This window comes from Cryptotermes secundus, unplaced genomic scaffold, assembly GCF_002891405.2.
Source record: "Cryptotermes secundus unplaced genomic scaffold, Csec_1.0 scaffold507, whole genome shotgun sequence".
Classification (NCBI taxonomy): domain Eukaryota; kingdom Metazoa; phylum Arthropoda; class Insecta; order Blattodea; family Kalotermitidae; genus Cryptotermes; species Cryptotermes secundus.
The window spans coordinates 682,155-702,505 of record NW_019740660.1 but is presented as its reverse complement, the minus strand read 5'-3'; the positions used below and the strand labels follow the sequence as shown (position 1 = coordinate 702,505).

The following is a 20,351-nucleotide window of genomic DNA, read 5'->3' as shown; positions in this document are numbered from 1 at the left end:
ATATATTTTCTTGCCCCCCCCAATGTAGTCTCTCTCACTACCGCCCCCACTTCTTCTTCTTCCTCCTCTTCTCGCGTGCAGGCAGGTTCGAATACCTCCACCGTAGCCCTGCGAGGCGCAGGAGGAGACGAAAAGGGAACCCAGTGCCTGGGGGTATAACTGGGCCACCCTGTTTCAGGGGGAATATAAATACGGGACCAGGAGATCCAGGTTGGAGGAGTCTCACATCCCGTGGGACTCGGGCCCGAGAATGACTGAATTGGCGAGGACCAGCAGCAACTGAAAACGACAGACCCGTCCTCTCATCAGAGAAGGCGCCCCATATCAACAAACCTGCAACTGTCTAACAGTAACAAAAATCTGGTCTTGTGCCCCAGATGGGTGCCTGACACCAAGACACACTTACCGACTGACCGCAGGCTGTAACATAACTTTGACTTTGATTCTGAATTTTACAAATACTTAATGGTAATCACACATTCTGATTGGAAAAAATCCACGATAATCTATTTATGATTGACCCAGTATTGATGCCTTTTGGCTGTTGCACTGACAACTGCAGCTAAACTGTGGAATATTCGCGCTGTCTCTCGGAGTTCACAGCTTGCAATTCTTTCTCAGAAGCTGCTGTTTTCAAAGAACCTGTCCTAGAGAGAATTCGTACAATCCAAGTTCCAGATCTTATGTTCATTTTCCGGTCCACAGGCCGATCGAAAGAATCCGTCCAAGTTCGAGCCCAAATAGTAATAAATTTAGTGACAATTTCCTGAAGAAAAAAATCTTGCACAAAAGAAAAGGCTGGAGGCTAAGACTGCAATCAGTGGAGGGCTTTCATAGGATTACTTCCGCTTATCAAAATGGCTGCTGGTGACAGAAGACCGCACGAAAAAGGCCACGACTTAATAGGAATACCATACAAATGACGTCACAACCCTACGAGATGAATTAGGCGGCTATCCCCTGCAGTTTATGAGGAATTAGCTTCAATTTAAAGAGACACTTCCATTACCACTAATTACTTTAGTCCGTAGCAATAATTCGTTCTTCCTCGAAATCACGTTGCAATCACAATTTTTTCATGCATATCTCAGCAAACAAGATTATCTCGTTATCTGGAACGGTATCATGTTTCAAGTTATCTCTACATAACTATTTCCCTGCCGTTACTAACTCTGGCACGTATTTCGTATCTTTACTCTAGCTTGTTATACGCCTGTCAGTACACAGACTATACCGAGTGTCCCAGGATGGAAGGTCAGTATTCCGGGAGGTCATAGTATTGGTCATTCTAAGCAGAAAAGTGTACGTGTACATGTGTCCTGTTCCGAACGGTTTCCGAGATGGAGCTACGTATTTCACTGTACAGTACACTGTACACTGTACAGACGAGCAACACGCCATGTCCTCACACGAGTTGCACCGAGATAGAGCTATTTCACTATACAGTACACTGAACGCTGTACAGACGAGCAACACGCCATGTCCTCACACGAGTTGCACCGAGATAGAGCTATCTGAAGGAGAAAGCTCTATACCGCATTAAGTGGTGGAACTGTTTTGGAAGAGACTGTGGACCTGTCGTATGACAGATTACTGATGAAATGAAATAAAATAGTGTCTAATCATCACGAGAATATAAATTATACATCCTTGGATTGTGATTTTACGTCTTGTTTTACGAAACATGTTAAGTACACCAGTAACTTGGAAGCCATGAAAATCACTGGTCTTTTTTACTTGAAAAGGCACACAGCTATTCTTACAAAATTAATAACACTGAAAATCAAGTAAATGAAACAGTCCTTCTTGGTTTTGGGGTTTTTTCCATTGTCCGTATTCTAGAAAACAGAAAACATGACGTTTCAGAAACTGGATCTGTTTCCGCCTTCAAGTGAGTGAGGAAAAACACCTATTCTGTTGGGTCCCTTAGAAAGGGTTAACCTAAATCAGTGGACCTTCTAAAGGGCTCGACTGAGTAGGTCTTCCCTCACTCACCTGAGGGCGGAAACAGATCCAGTTTCCGAAACATCGTGTTTTTCTTAGTTATCTTAAAACCAGGACGATGGATAAAGTCCGAAAACCCAATATCTCTATGTGTTATACACCATCGTCAGAATCCTATAGTAACTAGTCAAGAAATTATCCACCCTTTATAGAAGAGGAAAGTTCATTACCGTGTTCACAACAGCCCGCCACTCGTCTCTGTTCTGATCTAAATCGATCCATGTACGTCTAGGTCTTCCAAACGTTCTCTTTCATTGAGATTTTCCTACAGATAACTTTGTACGCATTTCTGTTTTCTCCTATACGATCTACACTCCAGCCCATCTCATATTCTTTGATTGGGTCATCTTACTAACATTAGGTGACGGGTACAAATTATGATGCCCATCATTAAGCCTCCTGTTAGTTCATTCCTCTGAGATATAAATATTCTCCTTATATCGGTGTTCTCAAATACCCCCACCCGTTTGCTCCATCTTTAATGAGTCATCCTGCACAGACATGCTAAGAAACTGAAAGCTTTCCATTGGCTTCGGATTCCCAATTTGCGTTCGACTTGCCTTAGATGCATATTGCAAAAACTTAATTCAGAATTCACGCAGTTGGTAACCTCCACCAAAAATAATGAGGTGTAGGTGGATAACTCAACCCAAAAGCCTTGGTTCATTATTTACATAAATTTACGTCGTACAAATTCGTACCTGGATATGAAGACATAAAAAAGGTAAAGCTACCTGCAACAACCCGCGGAAGTCCATAGGGTTGTGAGACGTCGAGGCTAGCACATTTTATAGACAATCGGCTCACAGATGGTGATGGGGTTGTCAGAATTACGCGCCTGCCGCCCTTTACTCACAGGAAGATTCCTGGTACTCATTTCTGTTAGAGGATGAGTCTACCACAGGGACAAATGCGGCTGAAAGGATTAAATAAAATGAAAAATACAATAAACCACATGGGAATCGAACGGGCGACCTCCCGGCTTGTAGCAAAGTGCCTACACCAACTACAGTACCACGTGCTCTCTCCAGTTGTGTCGAAAACAGAATATATTAACTATCTAATTATGACGCAACAATCTACATCACTATCTCATGATGACGCAATTTCAAAGATATTTCAGACATTGTTTAATTGCGACAAAAGTAACTGAATGTGGCAGAGGAAACCATTCTTCTGACTACAATTGAATTGGTACATCTTTAACGATATTAGAAAACAGAATTTGCTGTAACATTTACGTTTAATTATCGGTAGTTTTGGGATTCATAGCTTATCCGGGAAACCTGCAATAGTGGTTATCCTCAGTCCTTTCCGGCAAATATAGGCCATGAGAGTTTCCTTCCAGGTTTTCCAATTCATTATTGGCTAAACGTCCCAGGGCAGGCCATATGGGATCAGTGGACAAAAGTGGTACTTTTGCAGGTATTTTCCGAGCCCTTCATTTTCCCCTGCCAATTCTCATTCCACAAACTGCTCCCTATTCTATAATCATCCTATAATCGAAGCTGCGTAGTCTCGACACTGAAGGCGCCGATAAATAACAAATATGAAGGAAAAAAAACTTACTGTCACTTCTTTTGACGCAATACAACAACAGACACGAAAGAAATTTGCCGGCAAATCTGTCATGAAATTGATAACTTTGGCAACACAGAAGTAAACTGGAGGATGGTACTGAAACTGACCGCCAACAAGCAGTTTTATTGGTATAATTCTCACTGAAGTGAACCAAAATGTCGTCAAATGCGGCACTTCAGCGTTACCGATTCTGAATATTAAGTTCACTTCACTGCAGACTTATCCAGTTTGCTTTAATGTCCATAGGCCGACGTTGCAACAGTGCCATTAAATAAAGTATAAAAGAAAAAAGAAGCAAAAGTATGCAGAAATAAATGGCTATCACTGGGACAGGAACTGTAGCCACGCTTAGAGGCGAACCTTCAACAGGTGTCTGTCGGTTGCTGCTACTACCTGGCTCGCCCCTACAACTCTCATGAGGCTGTACGCCTCTCAGCCCCTCCGCAGCGGCGAAATTTATGTTAACTGCCGTCTCTACGTTAAAGTAGTCCATGAATGAAACTTCCCTTTCCATACCGAATCAGACCCACTGTCAAGTAACAGCTGTGTATATAGGCCACAGTATAAGAGCAGTTCCTATGAAACAGCTCTGTGGGCACGTTTCCCCGGCAACGAGAGAGTATGCAATAATGGGATAAACGTCTTCTGTGCGGTCCGAGACGGAGCGATATAACGAGACTAGACACAAGAATAAGACCGTAACTGTCAAACGGTAATAATTAATATCTGATCATGAGCCTCAGATGGGGCTCGACACCAAGACTTACTGACTGACTGACTGACTGACTGACTGATTGATTGACTGACTGACTGACCGTCAGTCGCAATGTGACTTTGACTTGACTGAGTCAATTGATCCCGTGTGGAGGCGGGGTCGAATACCTCCACCGTAGCCCTGCGAGTTGTAGGAGGCGACAAAAAGGGAACCCAGTGCCTGAGGGTTATAACCGGTCCACAGTGTTCCATGGGGATATAAATACTGGGACCTGGCCCTCCATGTTGGGGGAGTCTCGAATCTGAGAGTGTAAAATGTGGTCATGAGTCCCGCGGGACTCGAACCTGAGAATGACTGCGCTGGTCAGAGCCAGCAGCAATTCTAAAAGACAGACCCATCCTCTAGTCAGAGAGGATGTTACATAAAGACTATAAGAGCAAGTGTTCGGTTGGAAAAGAATACTGGTCGTGAGTATCAAGGGACTTATCGCCAGTCTTAACCGTCAGTCTTAAGGTAAGTCTGAGTCTGACTTGAGTCAATGGAGAGTTGCAGTTGTTAGAATCTGCTAGCTGAGGTCGGGGACAATTCGGAAACCCAAAGAAAGAGGAACGTCCTCCGCCGGTGGAAGCCGCTACCAAGCAACGGTTAGAGAAGACTGAAAAGATTTTATGTGTCCTCTAGTTACAGTAATTTTTAGAGTGTGTAACTCAGTGAGACTGACGTGATTATTTGTAGTTACGTTCTGTAAATGTTCAGTATATTCGATTACCAATCCAAACCCCATCTAGAGTCACCCTACTATGTGTCTCTATGACAACAACGAACTGAACAAATCAGCGTTTTGTGTGGGGGTTTAAACTAATAAAGTTTGTTCTAAATATACAGATCTGCTTTCTTAGTTACCATTTAGAACACTGTTCCTCAAACAAATATACGTTTACTGTGAGATAGGAACAGATTTCTTAAATGTTATTTGAAATCTTCATGACTTAAACGAATCAAATTTAAGCTCCACTGCTGCTAAAGCACTAATCCCCCCCAAAGAAAATTATACAGTCGACATATTTTCAGAAAACCAAAATCCCGCGCGCCCCTATCTCAACCCACTACTTCTAATGATCCCAAAGTCTTCATTTCCACGCTGTTTTCATCACAACGAACGGGCGAATCCTAAGAACTTTCTGACAAAACTATGTTTTCTCCCTCCCCAGAGCGAATTGTCTGTCGATTTCCATCCACTCTTCTACTGTGCTTTCTACTGCTTTCTCAAATGCCGTTCCACGTCCTAACCTTTTCATTTCTTCACTTTCCCACGCTTTACTTCATCTTCAAACCTGGAGGGAAACTTTCAATCCCACCGCTTTCTATCTACAGTCTTCAAGAAGGTTTCTCAACACAAACAGTTCTGCGTTTCCTCTGAGGTAGGAAATGAATTATTAATAATTATAAAATGCTTAATGAGTATTTCGGCTGTTCATTGCGTCAGTCTGTCGGTACGGAGTAAGGTACATGACTTCGTGTTATCTGAAAGTGACAGCTCTTTTTAGTGAAACATTTTTTAATAAGTAACTAGCTTAGTGCCTTTCCCTTGGACTACTACCGTTAGGTGCTGGGAAGTTCTGCGGTCACTGATCAGATAAAGAGCTATGCTAGCGGGGACGTAAGCTCTTGGTAGCGCCATCCATTCTACACAGATCGAAAGGTAGGTTCAGATGAAAATCAGTCTTTAGTCCTCCGCGTTGGGAGTTGGGCGTGAGGCTGAAACCTCACCTCGAAAAAGGACACAAGTTAAGGAACTTAGAAACCAAGGCTTTACTAAGAAGATCTAGGCGTACGTCGGAAGATAATATGAAAATATATCTACAAAAGATGTAGTGTAGGCATTTGTTGACTGAATGCATGTCATTGTATTTCAGTATCCTGTTGCACTGATGTATCGCTTTATAAATTCACTTTATTCTTTAATGCAACTTTGTTCACAGTCTCTAGTTAGTCGCAATGATAGAGATTATAATGCTATGTTAAAGCAGTGATTGAGATTATAATGCTATGTTAAAGCAGTGATTGTCATTATAATGCTATGTTAAAGCAGTGATTGTCATTACAATGCTATGTTAAAGCAGTGATTGTGATTATAATGCTGTGTTAAAGCAGTGATTGTCATTATAATGCTATGTTAAAACAGTGATTGTCATTATAATGTTATGTTAAAGCAGTGATTGTGATTTAATGTTATTTAAAATTAAGCATAAACTGTGAACAGAGTCGTATTGAAGAAGGAAGTGAATGTGTAGAGTGGATTCGTCTGGCTTAGGATAGCGACCAGTGGTTGTGCTCTTGTGAAGAAGGTGCCAAATTTTCGGTTTCGTAAAATACTGAGAATTTCTTGATTATCTGGGCAAACATTAGCCTGTCGAGAAGGGCCCTGTATTTGTGCAGCCCGAAACGTCGCCATTTCGAAGGGCAGATGAGGTGGAGGGGACACTCAGGAGAGAGATGAGAACTGCGTACAGAATTTGCGTCTGCGTCTGCGTCTCACTTTGCGTTCACCGATGTGTGACGGGATCTGCCTGGGGACCGAAGCCGGTCCTCCTACAGTACGGTGCTGCCACAGAGAAATGCAGACTATTGATTGCCGTGATTATCCGTCGCCCACAATGCAACCCTCAACGGATAATAACGTAACGTAAGCCGATACCGTCTTATCGGTTTATTTAACGACACTGGATTAAGCAACAAGAGGCTGCACAGCGATTTGGATTGGCAGTATCGCTCTAGACTCGTATTCTGAAGGTGCTCGGTTCGAACCTCGCCCCGAACACCTGTTATACTGAGTGGTGCTTCGTGGTCTCCATCAGTCTCTCCAGAAAGTGTTGAGATACTAATTAGATCATGCCACGAAAACTGTTCTGGCCTAAGTCAGTATTAATAAATATTGCTACGTTATACAGGATGCTCACTCAGCCTCGTGAGGATAACTGAGGAGGTATTTCAAGGAAATAGCGGCTCCGGTCTAGAAACCCGAGATTAACGTCCGTGGAGATCCGTTGCGCTGGCTACGTGACACCCTCTATCAGCAAATTTGGCACTAACTTCGCCGACAAGCGGCGGTCGCTCGGTCGGTATAGTTCGCGTGCGGACTAAAATCACCGTTTTTTTATACAATCTGGGTATTGACAACGTCATTAAATAAACAACCACGAAAACAAGAGCCTGGAGAGATATGCAAAATGAGGACCTTCATTTTTTTTACACTCTTAGCCAAATTATATCAAGAGGATGGGCCATTCTTAATTTGTGGGTCATTTTAAGACGCTGTATCACACACAATATACCGTCGAATGGCAGGGCCATTCAGGAGTCATGAGTTGGAAAAGAATTTCGAAACTAATTTTCGAGGTCTAATCGGTGTGCCGTCTAGGAACTGAGGTTATCTGTATCTGTTCTGTCTCCTGAGATTAGCAGAGCCTCCGCTAGCCATCTGTTTTCTTTCTAAGCTTATTCTTCTACCATGAAAATAGAGGCGACATGTTCCTCCGAAACGTCTTTTCACTTTCAACGGACTAAACGGCGTTATATCCCAGAAGACAGAGATCTGCTTAATTGCCACCCATTTGGTCACCCTACAAGACACAGAGTCACGGAGACACTTCCTGTCAGGGTGGCTTGAGGCTGACTCCGTTGCCACTGTCTGGCACCTAACAGACCACTGTACCAGTCGCGATGTGGCATGAGGGAAACTGGCGGATGACGGAAATGTTGATTGACAGGAGAAGCCGAAGTACACGGAGAAGCCCACATCAGTGTCATTAAGGTAAACGTAAAGTTGTCACTTTCCTTAAATAATTAAGCAATAGATCATGAAGACATGTGGGGTGATGGAGGTAGGGTTCCATCATTCTTGAGACCGGCACTAGATGGAGGTGAGTTGTCAGCTTCAAGTGCCGGCCGCTTTACCCTAGGTACCCACTGGATATCAGGCAGAGTGGGCCCGGTATGGAAGTTGTCGAGGCGAGAAAAATATGTTACCCCCGCCGGGAATCGAACCGAATGAGCTATCCCGACTCCAAAGACAAAGTCCTTGTGCTTAACTAATTAAACACAACGCCATGAAGGGATATGGGGGAATGCATGTATAGATCCAAGTTTTCATGGCCTATGTCCACCGCAAATCCCACATGAAGTACCTGGGAATGAACCCGCACCGCTAAATAAAAAGCCGACGACTAATGGTCTGAGCTAATGATATCAGCTGCGGGATATAAGCCCAAATGCCATCGCGCTATTCGGCCATATGGCCCCGCCATGTTTGTTAACATGATGTACTGCACGTCAGTTTCTGTCAGCGAGACTATTGATCTGTTACATCTCAGCGGGTGACACATGTGGAAAATATTACTATAAATACATCACAATTATGTTAGGAAAATATTTAGCGAGGTAGCTCAGTCATTACAGTGTATAGGCTGCGAGATCTAATAAGATGTAGTTCGATTCCTACGAGGGGAAAGTGCTACTTTCCTTCTCCACGGGCTCCACATCCAGTCTGGAGCCTACCTAGCTTGTCTTCCTGGGACGTGAAACTGACCTCTAATTTCAGTCAACAGCAGAGGCTCAATTTCGTGCAACTATACGTCCCCCCCCCACCTCCCCGCCCTTTGGTACTGAACGCTTTATCCACTATAAGTGGGCGCCCCGTAGACGTAAGCGTTCCAGCTCCAGAAATATGGACCCTGGACATGAGCCCCAAAAAGCAAAATGACAGTTTTCTCGGAAACGGCTCTGAAGATTTTGATCAAATTACAGTAACTTATGAAGACCATAGTACTACACAGCTGATATATTCCGGAGTACGTAGCAAGAACATGGTTAAGAGATATGGGTAAAGGTAAAAAGTAAAACTATCCCTGTAACAGGCCGTGGAGGCCCATAGGGTTGTGAGACATCGAGGCTCCCACATTTTCTAGGCAATCGGCTGATAGATGGGGGTGAGGCTGTCAGCCTTACCCTCCGGCCTCCCTTTACCCCCAGGAAATTTCTTGGTACTCATTTCTGTTAGAAGCTGAGTTGACTCCAGGGCCATAGTGCGGCTGGAAGGATTAGACCAACTGAAAAATCAAATGACCTAATCGGGAATCGAACCCCGCGACATGTGATTGGCAACATCTTGGAATACCTATGCATACATGAGAGAACAATGTGTATGGTGTGGAATGGATTCAGCTGACTCACGATACAGTCCTGCGTCGTGCTGTTGTAAACACGGTAAAAACATCTGGCTTCCGTAAAACGAGCATAATATTGTGATGAAAACTATAGAAACATTGTTATGGTGTGGACAGGATTCAACTGGCTCAGGATAGGGTCCAGTGGTTGGATGTTGTGAATAGGGTAATGAAATTTAGGGTTTCCTAAGAAGGAGGGATTTATTATGTGGCTGTCAGTTTCTCAAGATTACCCTACATTGAGCTTCGCTACTTACCAAAAAACTAAGGGTTCAGATCATTCCGCGCTTTCCTGTAAGAAGTGTCGGCTCATTGAGTAGGCAACCTTACGGAAGGAAAGTCTCCGTGTGTTCAATTATGTCTGCTATACAGTGATCTTGGTTCCAATCGTACGTTTAACACGGAATCTAGTGATTTTCTAGTGACAATAAAGGGGATATGTCGCCATCTCTTGATGACGCAAGCTTAAAGATGTTTCTGACACACTTTAATGACCTGTACAGAGAACTCAACCCTTCTTGCGCTCGCTGAAATATTAATGGTAATAGGAACCCCTGTTCTGGAGCGTGTAACAATATACCTCGTATGCAGCAGTGCTGTTTTCAGAGTACAGGGCCGTATAATATTACACGTAATAACTTGTAAACTTAACATCCCATTTTTTGTTCAATTTGGCCTCGCAGTAAATCCCTTCGCTGGTCTGCAGTACACATCGACTTCACATTCATGGTTCTGGTTTTGTTACGTGCCGCTGTGCAGACGGTTCCGAGAGGGTGCAGGGTGCATCTTGAAGTCTGAATAGTATGTTAAACAAGCAATGTGGCCGCGCCATAGCTCAAGCGGTTAGTCGCTGGCTTTCCATCGCGGCATCCCGGGCTCGATCCCGGGTCTGGTCAAGTGGAATTTGTGGTGGACAAAGTGGCGATGGGGCAGGTTTTCTCCAAGTACTTCGGTTTCCCCTGCCAATGTTTATTCCACCAATTGCTCCACAATCACCCTCACCTATCATCTGAGGCTGGTACAATAGGCCAGAATTGACCGCAGTACACGGGACTTAGTTCCACCTCACTAGCAATAAAAAAAAATAAAAAGCAATGAGTAAGCAGAGGCATAACAGTTTACTGATATTCCAAAGGAACACACTGCCTCCATCTTCAGGTCGAAGCATGCAACCAGCTAGATGCACGCAGAGTCTCAATCTGTTTGCTTCTTGCTTCTCGCTGGATTGCATATTTGGCCTGCTCTTCAAACTGAAGATGAAGGCATTACGGTCCTTCAAAATTGTTGTCTTCACCACAATATACGGAGTCGCACACCGGAGGTTCTCTGAGCTCTTTTATAAATAAGGTAAATTTTTTGGCAAATCTTTAATTAGCTTACATTGTGTTTGCCGTAAGCATCATTGGTACATTCGTACCCCTGTGAAACACCATAATATCGCTCCTTCTGTCCGTCTGTACGTATGTATCAAATAGACAACCAATTAAGAGTTGTTCACGAATCTTGATATTAAGTAAAATAAAAGTAAGGTAAAATTCTCCCTGCGCTTAAGTAATTAAGCACTACGCCATAAAGGCGTATGGGGGAGCTGATGTACAGATCCGCATTTTCTTGACCTCGGCACTAGCCGCTTTACCCCCGGGGAAAGAGCCAGCGGTACTCACTTGATAGGAGGCTGGGTGGGCCCCAGCGCCGGTCTGGACGACTTGGAGAAGAGAAAATTCTTGACACTACCGAGACTCGAACTCCGAACCCTCGGTCATCCAGCCCGTAGCCAGTCGCCATACCGTCTATGCTATCCATGTTCTCCCTTAATATTGTACTAAGTAGCTATATTAAATTCGTCGGCGCAATGCGATTTAAGTAGAAATCTAACAAAATTAAATGATGAGTTGCACGAAGATGAACATGCGTTTCTGTGCTTCTCTCAAGCGTAATTCATTAACTATTTACCGCACAAAATAATGCGAGGACAAACAGATACGTGCGTGCTACGTTCCTGTTATCTCTGTCCTTAATTCATATGTATTTAAAAGTCTCACGCTCTGCTATTCTGTCGCTAACGGCTGTCATGTCTGGCGGCAACACAGATCGTGGTAGTTGCCAACAGAAGAGGATTGTGCCACAGCTCAGGCGGTTAGTTGCCGGTTACCCACCGCGGCGGTCCAAGTTCAATACCAGGGCAGGTTATGTGGGATTTGTGCTGGACAAAGTGTCGCTGGTGCAGGTTTTCTCCGTGTACTTCGGTTTCACTTGTCAATTCTCATTCCACCAAATTCTCCATAATAATCTATCATTAGCGGCTGGTACAGTAGGCCATATAGCAGTGGCGTAGCATGACTACCGAAAGCAGGGAAGCAACTTTATATACGTGTATATAAATTTTTTCTACATACCCTATAGTTTCTATCTTGTATTTAAAAGAAAATAGCTAACAGTTTAATATGTATTCTATATTTAAGCTAATATATTAAAATAACACATAATTATCAACACAATTTTATAGCCATCAAATGACAGGGCTGTGAACCTGGAATATAATTAATGCTTAATTTATTGTTTATAATTCAGCTCGATTCTTCTGTTTTTCTTGGCAAACAGATCAATAACCTCATCTAGAAAGCTGGGTTTGGACTGCAGTTTGTTTAGGAAGGACTTTTCAATGTTCATCAAAGCCAGTGATGACAACCTATCCTGGTTCTGCGAATTTCTAGTAAGCACGCTTAACTGCAAGGTCACAGATTATTCTACTGCAAACTGTGCCTTACATCTGGCAACATTGCTGGAAGCACGAAGCTGGTAGCATACCATAACGCATAGCTCACTTACAGACAACATTGACATTGAGTCAGCCAGTTAACCCAGGGGAGGGTGGAAGCGAAAGACCTGCTGCTTCCGCGCGTGTTGCAGTTTAAATTTCCCTGCATTTTGGAAGAAAATAACTGATCTATCCTGATAAATTGTTTATGTAAGACATTAAAACTTGCAATATTCTCATTATATGTAATATATGTTCTCAGATTAATTAATATTTTGAAGTATGAAATATTTTTTGAAATTGAAAAATTGCCAGAAATGTTCTTGGTTGCTTTTCTATAGGGAAGCAATGCTTCCACCACATCCATGTACCCTACGCCCCTGCCATATAGTGATCAACGTACCAAGTGGACTCAGTCTCACACCACCCCAAGAAATAAAAAAAAAAACAATTGAAGCATAATATGATAGCAATAAATGGGTTGAAATATACGTACAAGTCGATAGTGCTTCAATCAAATGTGTCGCTCAATATTCAGACCGTATATCTCGATAGGAGTTTCGATTAGCGCGCCTAGTTAATCTGTTAAGCTCTGCAGGGGGAGCTGCTTTCGCAGAAATCTCCAATTGCATAACGCACATTCAAAGAAATTGTAATATGAAGTTCAACTTTGATGAAACTTCTATGGCATTTATGTTATGATTCAGATGAAGTATCTGTGAGGCTACGTAATACCTTGAGCAAGCAATCTTATGGAAGAAAAGCAATGCAAGAAATAAGATATTCATTCATTCATTCATTCATTCATTCATTCACTAATGGTAAAAAGGTGGAATACCAAATACTTAAGAAAATGAGAAAACCACACTAATACACCAGAAGTGAACGCACTACGCAATAGCGAAACAACACATAGATTGAAAAGATACACCGTCCTGACTTTACCAGGCAGGTCTGAGTAAAACGCCAATACAGGAATTAAAATGATGCTTAGGTGAACAAAGAAGAAGTATATGAGTTACACCACTGGACACAACTCATTCACGAGCCAGTACTTATTGAACATATGCATTTATTGCAGACTCTGCAGATTATGCGTAATAAATGTATGAGAAAAAACCATCAATGCCTCTAAAGCCCTTTGTTGCGTCCTGGCCTGTTCTTCGGTTTTGTAAACCTATACACATTAGGTAGGACTCCTTGTATGAGGGATCAGCACGTGGTAAAGTCGCTGCCTACATATGGGACAGCACAAACACAGAATAAACGTCCACAATACAGGCATCCATGCCTCGAGCGGAATTCGAACCCACGATCCCAGCATTCTAGCGGACGAAGACAGTTCGTGCCACTGCGATACGGCGGTTTTCCTTGTTACCGTGTGTGGAAATTAATGTTCTAGTAACTCTGTACTGATGACGTAACGGTGTGCATGATTATCTGAGGACGAGGCAGACTCGAAAATATTTGAGACAGCATAACAGTTGGATCTACTCACGGGTCCCATCGAAGCGGGTGGCTATCGTGTCGAGGAAGGTGTTCTGCGGAGCCAGTAGTCCCTTTCTGGCCGGCATCAGGGACGGGCCCGCGGACCACCAAGCTGGCGGCCCTGAAACAAACAGTTCAAATCAGATGTGAGGTTTACTCGATGGCGAAAGTTCATGCTCCAGGCTTCTGGGTTATGACACAGTGACGTATAGGTCATGCCTTAGGTACGGTCTCTGGATGGAGAAATATGGAAAGAAGTACCAGGCAGAGGTTGTGGCTGTGAGAGGGAGGAAGGGTGACGCATCGCAACTAAGTACATGTATTAATCTATATACTCTATATATACCTAAAATCCATTCTCTTTACCAACTCGAGTACGTTACAACGCGTGTAGGCAAACTTGCGTTTAGCGTGAGTCCTGTGTATGAATTTCCCACAGGTGTGCGATAGTAGGATGTAGTTTTCTTTCTAAGAATGGCATAACGGTCTAAGTCACTGATTGACAATGACTCAAACTCATTCTAAGAGTGGATGTATATGATCCCAATTTCAATAAGATCGCAACATGACTTCCAGTCAAGGCGATGTAGGAGTGCATCTTACGGGATTCGAGTTCCTCTCGCAAGATATAACCAGGGCTGGAAATGGCTTTTCGGAGTAATGTCGACGCTTCAGAACAGCGAGAAGAGACAGCGGAAAGGCCAACAAATATTATAGGGTCATTATTGGAACATAGTCTCGTGGATTTGTTCGTACATGAATCGATCTTGGGAACACGTAGTTATGGCATGACAAGGCACAGGAAGTGACTTCCTGAAAAAGGAGTACTCTACCAGCATCTATAATTTCCAGCCTGAATATAACACCATGTAACTGTAGTTTATTCGACAACGCTGTCAATAACTTCATCTCTATGTGGCACCCAATAATTCATGACAGTGATCAATTAAGTGGAGAGCATGTGGAAAGTCTGTCGTGGTACAATTTAAGGCAACATCTCCGTTATCTGCTGAACTGAGAGTACGGTTTCCAGCAGGGTCATACAATTTCCTGTTTCCCATAGCTAGGACCCAGACAGCCACTTACTCAGCGGCCGACTGGCCGACATCTTGTGCCCAGATTAAAACTGCGTGGAATCATACCTCCCCTCTCAGCAAATGTCCTTCTGAAGTGGTGCTTAAACCCTTAAAGGCTGAATTTCTTCTGCGTAATATATACATAATCCAGTGCGTACTTCGCAGAAAACACATTACGTCTCCACTACACAGACCAACCGGTTAATGCTGTTTAGGGAAATAATCGCTGTTTACTGTGAGAACCATACGGAACACATAAATACACTGTGTGGGCAGAATGCAGAGTTCAGTTCGTACCTCACAGGAGACACGCCACGTCTCCGCTACAAAGCCCAACCGGTTAATGCTGTTTAGGGAAATAATCGCTGTTTGATGTGAGAATCATATGAAACACACAAATACACTGTGTGGGCAATATGTAGAATTTTAAAGGGTTAATTAGGGGCAGGAACAATTCATAATGTAAACGACTAACTTCAAGCGAATTAAGTTATTTTTTAAGGAAAATCCTCCACGGTTAAATAGAAAAGTCTGCAGCAAGCGGCCCGGGGGTTCTTCACCCCTGTTGGTATGCCCATGTTTCAATTCAATACGGTAAAGTCAACTAAACTTACGGTATGATTAATTATGCTACACGCAATGACGACGTACGGAGAAGTGGAAATAACGTCTGTATATTCAGCATTCAGATGGAGGCTTTACAACCCGGCCGCTTTAACCCACAGTAAAAGAGACTTCCAGCCCATTGGATACTACGCTTAGTGGGGCAATGAACGCCGCGGAAAAGAAAAAAATATCTTGCAAGTGCCAAACATCAAACCCCGATTTCTCGGCCGTCCAGCCTGTAGCCCACCACTTCAACGACTGAGCTACCCAAGTTGCAAACTGAAGTCGGTATAACCACATCGCGATCATGATAGTGTGATTAGTGAGTGAGGAGTGGAATGAGAATTGGCAAAGTTAACCGAAGTTTTGAAAGAAACCCCGTCCCAGTGACACTCTGTCCATCTCAAGTCCCACTTGAACTGGCCTGGAATTGAACTAGGGCTTCCGTGATGGGAAGGCGCTACTAACCTCCTGAGCTATGGCATGACCAGAACGTTACATAATCATCAGTTAACTTAATCAAATATTATTAGGTTAATAATAAGGAGGAGGATGAGAAGGAAAAGGCATGTAGCACGCATGGAAGATGTCAGAACATAATATTCTGGTGCAATAAGGTGAAGGCATGAGATCAGGTGAGACGCAAACCCGCACCTAGAAATGTCAGGTTTAAACGACAATAATCAAGTAGCGTACGACAGCTCCAGATCCGGTCACGACAATGTGGAGAATATTCTTGACACTACCGGGATTCGAACTCCGACCACTCGGTCGTCGAGCACGTAGTCAGTCGCTGCACCGACTGAGCTATTCTTCCTCCCTCAGTAGTTTACATATTGACAGGATCATAAAACCAGCTCCCCAACTCCATACAAATCGGAAATGCCAATTTTCTGCTCTGTCAGCTGCTAGGGCTCAGATGGCTTTGCAGGTTGTCCATACCGTCTGATAACATCCGTAATGCACTTAGCCTTATCTTGTTTTACTGGATTACAAGGGGATGGATTTTACCACAAAATCATCTCGTTATCACACGGCCCAGAGAATTCAATTAACTTCGAGCGTCACAGACAGAGATGTTTCGCTGGAAGACGAATATTAGTCATGGCCGGAAAATGCAAACAGCGACTCCACATCAAAAAATCTGTGAAGTGTAACACTGTCCTGTAGTTAATTAAAACCAAAGAAGTGGGACAACTTCACTTTCATTATATTGTGGCGTATAGACCTGTCGCTAAGCGGTAACTCTGTAAACAACAGCTGTTGCTAGGTAACGACCGCCACATACAAGCACGCAATAATAGGACAACGGTGATGCAACCCGTTTCTAGGCAACGGATCTGCAAACACGCGTCTACACTAGAATGATTGTTGGAAACGGTGTTTTCTGCTCGGTTCATGAAAAGTGGTTATAAGAAAATAATTGGGCGATCCAGTTAGTTGAGGGTTGGCAGTTCAGTTGAGCTCTGCAAGGGAGGCTGAGAAGAGATGGCGCTATACTTGAGTTAAGTGTTCTGCAATGGCGGCTATGACAAGAGAACCCGAGAGCGTGAAGCTGAAGAATCCCAACTGTCAGAAGCTGTTGCAAGGGAACGGCTGGTTAAGACAACAGGCTGGAAAAGGCTTAGCAGGTGATATGGTGATGTATAAAGTGTGGAGATTAGCGATAATGCTGTAATTACTTGTAGTTCCGAGAGGTGTGAATAAGTGACCAATAAATATATTCACAAATCCAAATACCGTCTACAGTCAGTAAGTAAGTAAAGCAAAAATATCCCTGTAACAGGCCCCGAGGCCCATAGGTTTGTGAAATGTTGAGGTTCCTACATTTTCTAGACAATCGGCTCACTGATGGCGGCAAGGTTGTCAGCCCTAGGCGCCGGCCGCCCTTTACCTTCAAAAATATTTCAAGAATATCCCTGGTACTCATTTCTGTTAGAGGTTGAGTCGACCCCAGGGCCATAGTGCGGCTGGAAAGATTAGGTCAATTGAAACAATCCAATGACCTCATCGGGATTTGAATCGGTGACCTTCCGGCTTGTAGCAAAGCGTCTGCAGTCACACATCTAAACTGTGACAATACAAATGTGACTGTTTTGCTTGAGTAGGAAACCTGGTCTCTCACATTAAATGAATAACTTACACTGAAGGTGTTTGAGAACGTAGCGTTGAGGATATATGACACTAAGGGGCCTGGAGTAAACTGCACTTTTCAACAGATATTATGGTGAACTAGTCATAGACATACTCGTAGAAGATAGGACTAGAGGGTGATATATATGAAGGGAGGCTATTTTCAAGACCAAGCCGTAGATGTGAATTTAATATTAAACTGGATGCTACCAACTATAAGGTGGGATGCATTGAATTGGATTGATGTGGCTCAGGATACGAAGCAGTAGCTGGAATTTCTAAACTTTCTTAAAGAGACTTCGGTTTTAATAAAAAGCTGCAAGAATCTCGAGAACGTGAGCGACTATCAGCTTCTCAAGAGGAGCCCAGCCCTATGTAGTCAGTATATTGTCAGGTGTTGGGTATGTAACGCGACAAATAACTTCACGCCGTTTTTGATCTTAGCGAATTTATTGTTCACTCGCTCTTACACTTCACAATTGCTACCATCGGCCGTATCAAAAATACTTCTCCTGCTGTAGTCACCTCAACTCGTAGCTGCTGGACTTCAACTCGTACTGAATGCTAGTAACTCTCTCTCTCTCTCTGGTTCAACACTGACGAATATTCCCCGTTATGTAGCTTCCGCACTGACAACACAGAAAAAAGTTATGTAATAGCTACCACTGTTGCGTGATGTCGTGTTTACCGATTGCCTAGCAACAGTCTCTGCACGGACTCCCCTGTTGCACGACGTCACAGGCTAGCAAGGAGGGGTGTTTACCGAGCGTTGCGTAGTTACGGGATGAGTGGGATATATGACGTCACTCGCACTTCCTGTTGCGCAATCCAAGCGTTCACTGAGTTGTCGCCTAGCAACGCGCCGATACAATCCGCAACTCTCACACTGCGCGCCTTCTCCGAGACCCCTGTGGCTCAACACATAGAGCCAATACGCCAATACGTCACACAGCAACCATTTCTTTCTAGTCAGTATTTCTTTTGTACAATCGTACTATGAAGACGCGTAGGGAAGTGAAGGTAAAGTCCACGCATTCTTAACGTCGGTGCCTGATTGAGATGGAAGCCAGGATAGCTCAGTCAGTACAGTGACTAGGCTACGAGTTGGAAGACCGATAAATCATGCTTCGATTCCAGATAGAGGAAATTGTTTCTCTTTTTTACAACGTCTAAAAAGAAGAAAAACTCTTGCATCTGACGGGAATCTAAGCACGATTCCTCCGTTTTAAAACGAGTCTGGATAGCTTAGTCTGTATAGCGACGACCTATAGGCTGGATTGCTGTTGTTCAAGTCCCGGCAGGGGTAAGACATTTCTCTATTCCACAGCGTCCAGACCGCCACTGCCACCCTTCCACCCACCTCTCCAATGGGTACCAGGGTCTGTTTCCAGGGTGATTAAGCGTTCGGAACATGAAGCTGACCACTCACCTCTATCTAATGCCGAGGTCAAGAATGTTACAGCTATATCTTCAATCCCACATACACCTTCATGGCGTAGAGTTTATTTAATTAAGCACAGGAATAATTTTAGCTTTCTTCCTTACAGCGTCCAAACTGGATTCGGGGGACCTCCAGTGGGTACCTAGGGCTCTTTCTTCTTAGTTAAGACAGTCCGGGAGTGAAGCTGGCCACTCACCTCCATCTAATACCGAGGTTAAAGATGCGTGGAGCTATGCTTCAACTCCCCCATCCGTCTTTATGTCGTAGTGCTTAATTAACAATGGTGAAAATGTAATATTTCTCTTCACGGAAGCGAGTGGATAGTTATATGTTCTTGTCACTTTACCCAGGGGGAAACACCTGCTTTCCTGTAGCCACTATATAGGGGACTGGGTGCCCCCGGGGTCGATCTAGTCACTGTGCAGAAGAGACAAACATCCTGCCACTTTTGCGAATGGGATCCTGGATCATGAATTGTCAGCCCGTAGCCCTGTGTCTATGCCAGTTCACACTTCCATTTCAGCCGACAGGAGACATCACACTGGGACGGGAGAGCCAGACCACTTGCAGCATCCGAAGGGCCCCCGTATCGATCGCTACAGCCCGCCCGCCGTATCTTACGTCGTGCACGTGTGGGGTGAACAAACCGCCACGATTGATCAGCGTTATCGTACAACAAGGTCTCGCGTCGCCTCTGTGGGACCCGTGACTTGGCCAACTCGTATCGGTACGCGTTAGGTTCTCCTGATGCATTCAACCAATCCTCTGGCCCATTTACCACCTGCTCTAACAGAGAAAGTTCTGCATCGTGCGCTACGGAAACCAACAGGTTAATTCTGTTTACCGAAATAATCGTCGTTTATTGTGCGAGACAAGAAACACACGAATAAAATAATTAACAAACTCCATGGAGCAGAGTCCTTCTTGAGACGCCGCCAGTCGCTCAGCTACTCAAGAAACTCCCCAACACTTTATGGAACCCGAAGAGTAATTACAGTGTTTGCAAAAGCCCTCTACTGGTCCCAATCCTGAGCCAGATCAATCCAGTTCGTACCAACCATCCTACTCCTCTAAGATAAATTTTAGCATAGTTTCATTTTTTAAAAAAAGAAGGCTAAACGCTACAAAGCCGGTCACGGTAGCCGAGCGGTCTATGGCATGTAATGTCTTCGCTCGCTTGGAAACTGGGATCGTGGACTCGAATCCCACTCAGGGCATGGATGTTTAGTTTGTGTGTGCGCGTTTTTCTGTGTTTGTGTACAGGTAGAGGCCTTGCGATGAACTGATCACCCGCTCAAGGAGTCCTACCGAATGTGTAAGATCT

At 43.9% G+C, this 20,351-nt stretch overlaps 1 protein-coding gene across 1 annotated transcript in view; it reads right to left on the bottom strand.

Moving 5' to 3' along the window:
* The window catches only part of LOC111872473 (potassium voltage-gated channel subfamily H member 8), a 204,153-nt gene that overhangs the window by 181,115 nt on the left and 2,687 nt on the right, over nt 1-20,351 (bottom strand). Inside the window, exon 2 of the mRNA XM_033754715.1 lies at nt 13,782-13,892. Within this exon, the coding sequence (XP_033610606.1) occupies nt 13,782-13,857 (76 nt within the window). The 5' untranslated portion in view covers nt 13,858-13,892. The remainder of the gene's footprint in view (nt 1-13,781; nt 13,893-20,351) is intronic.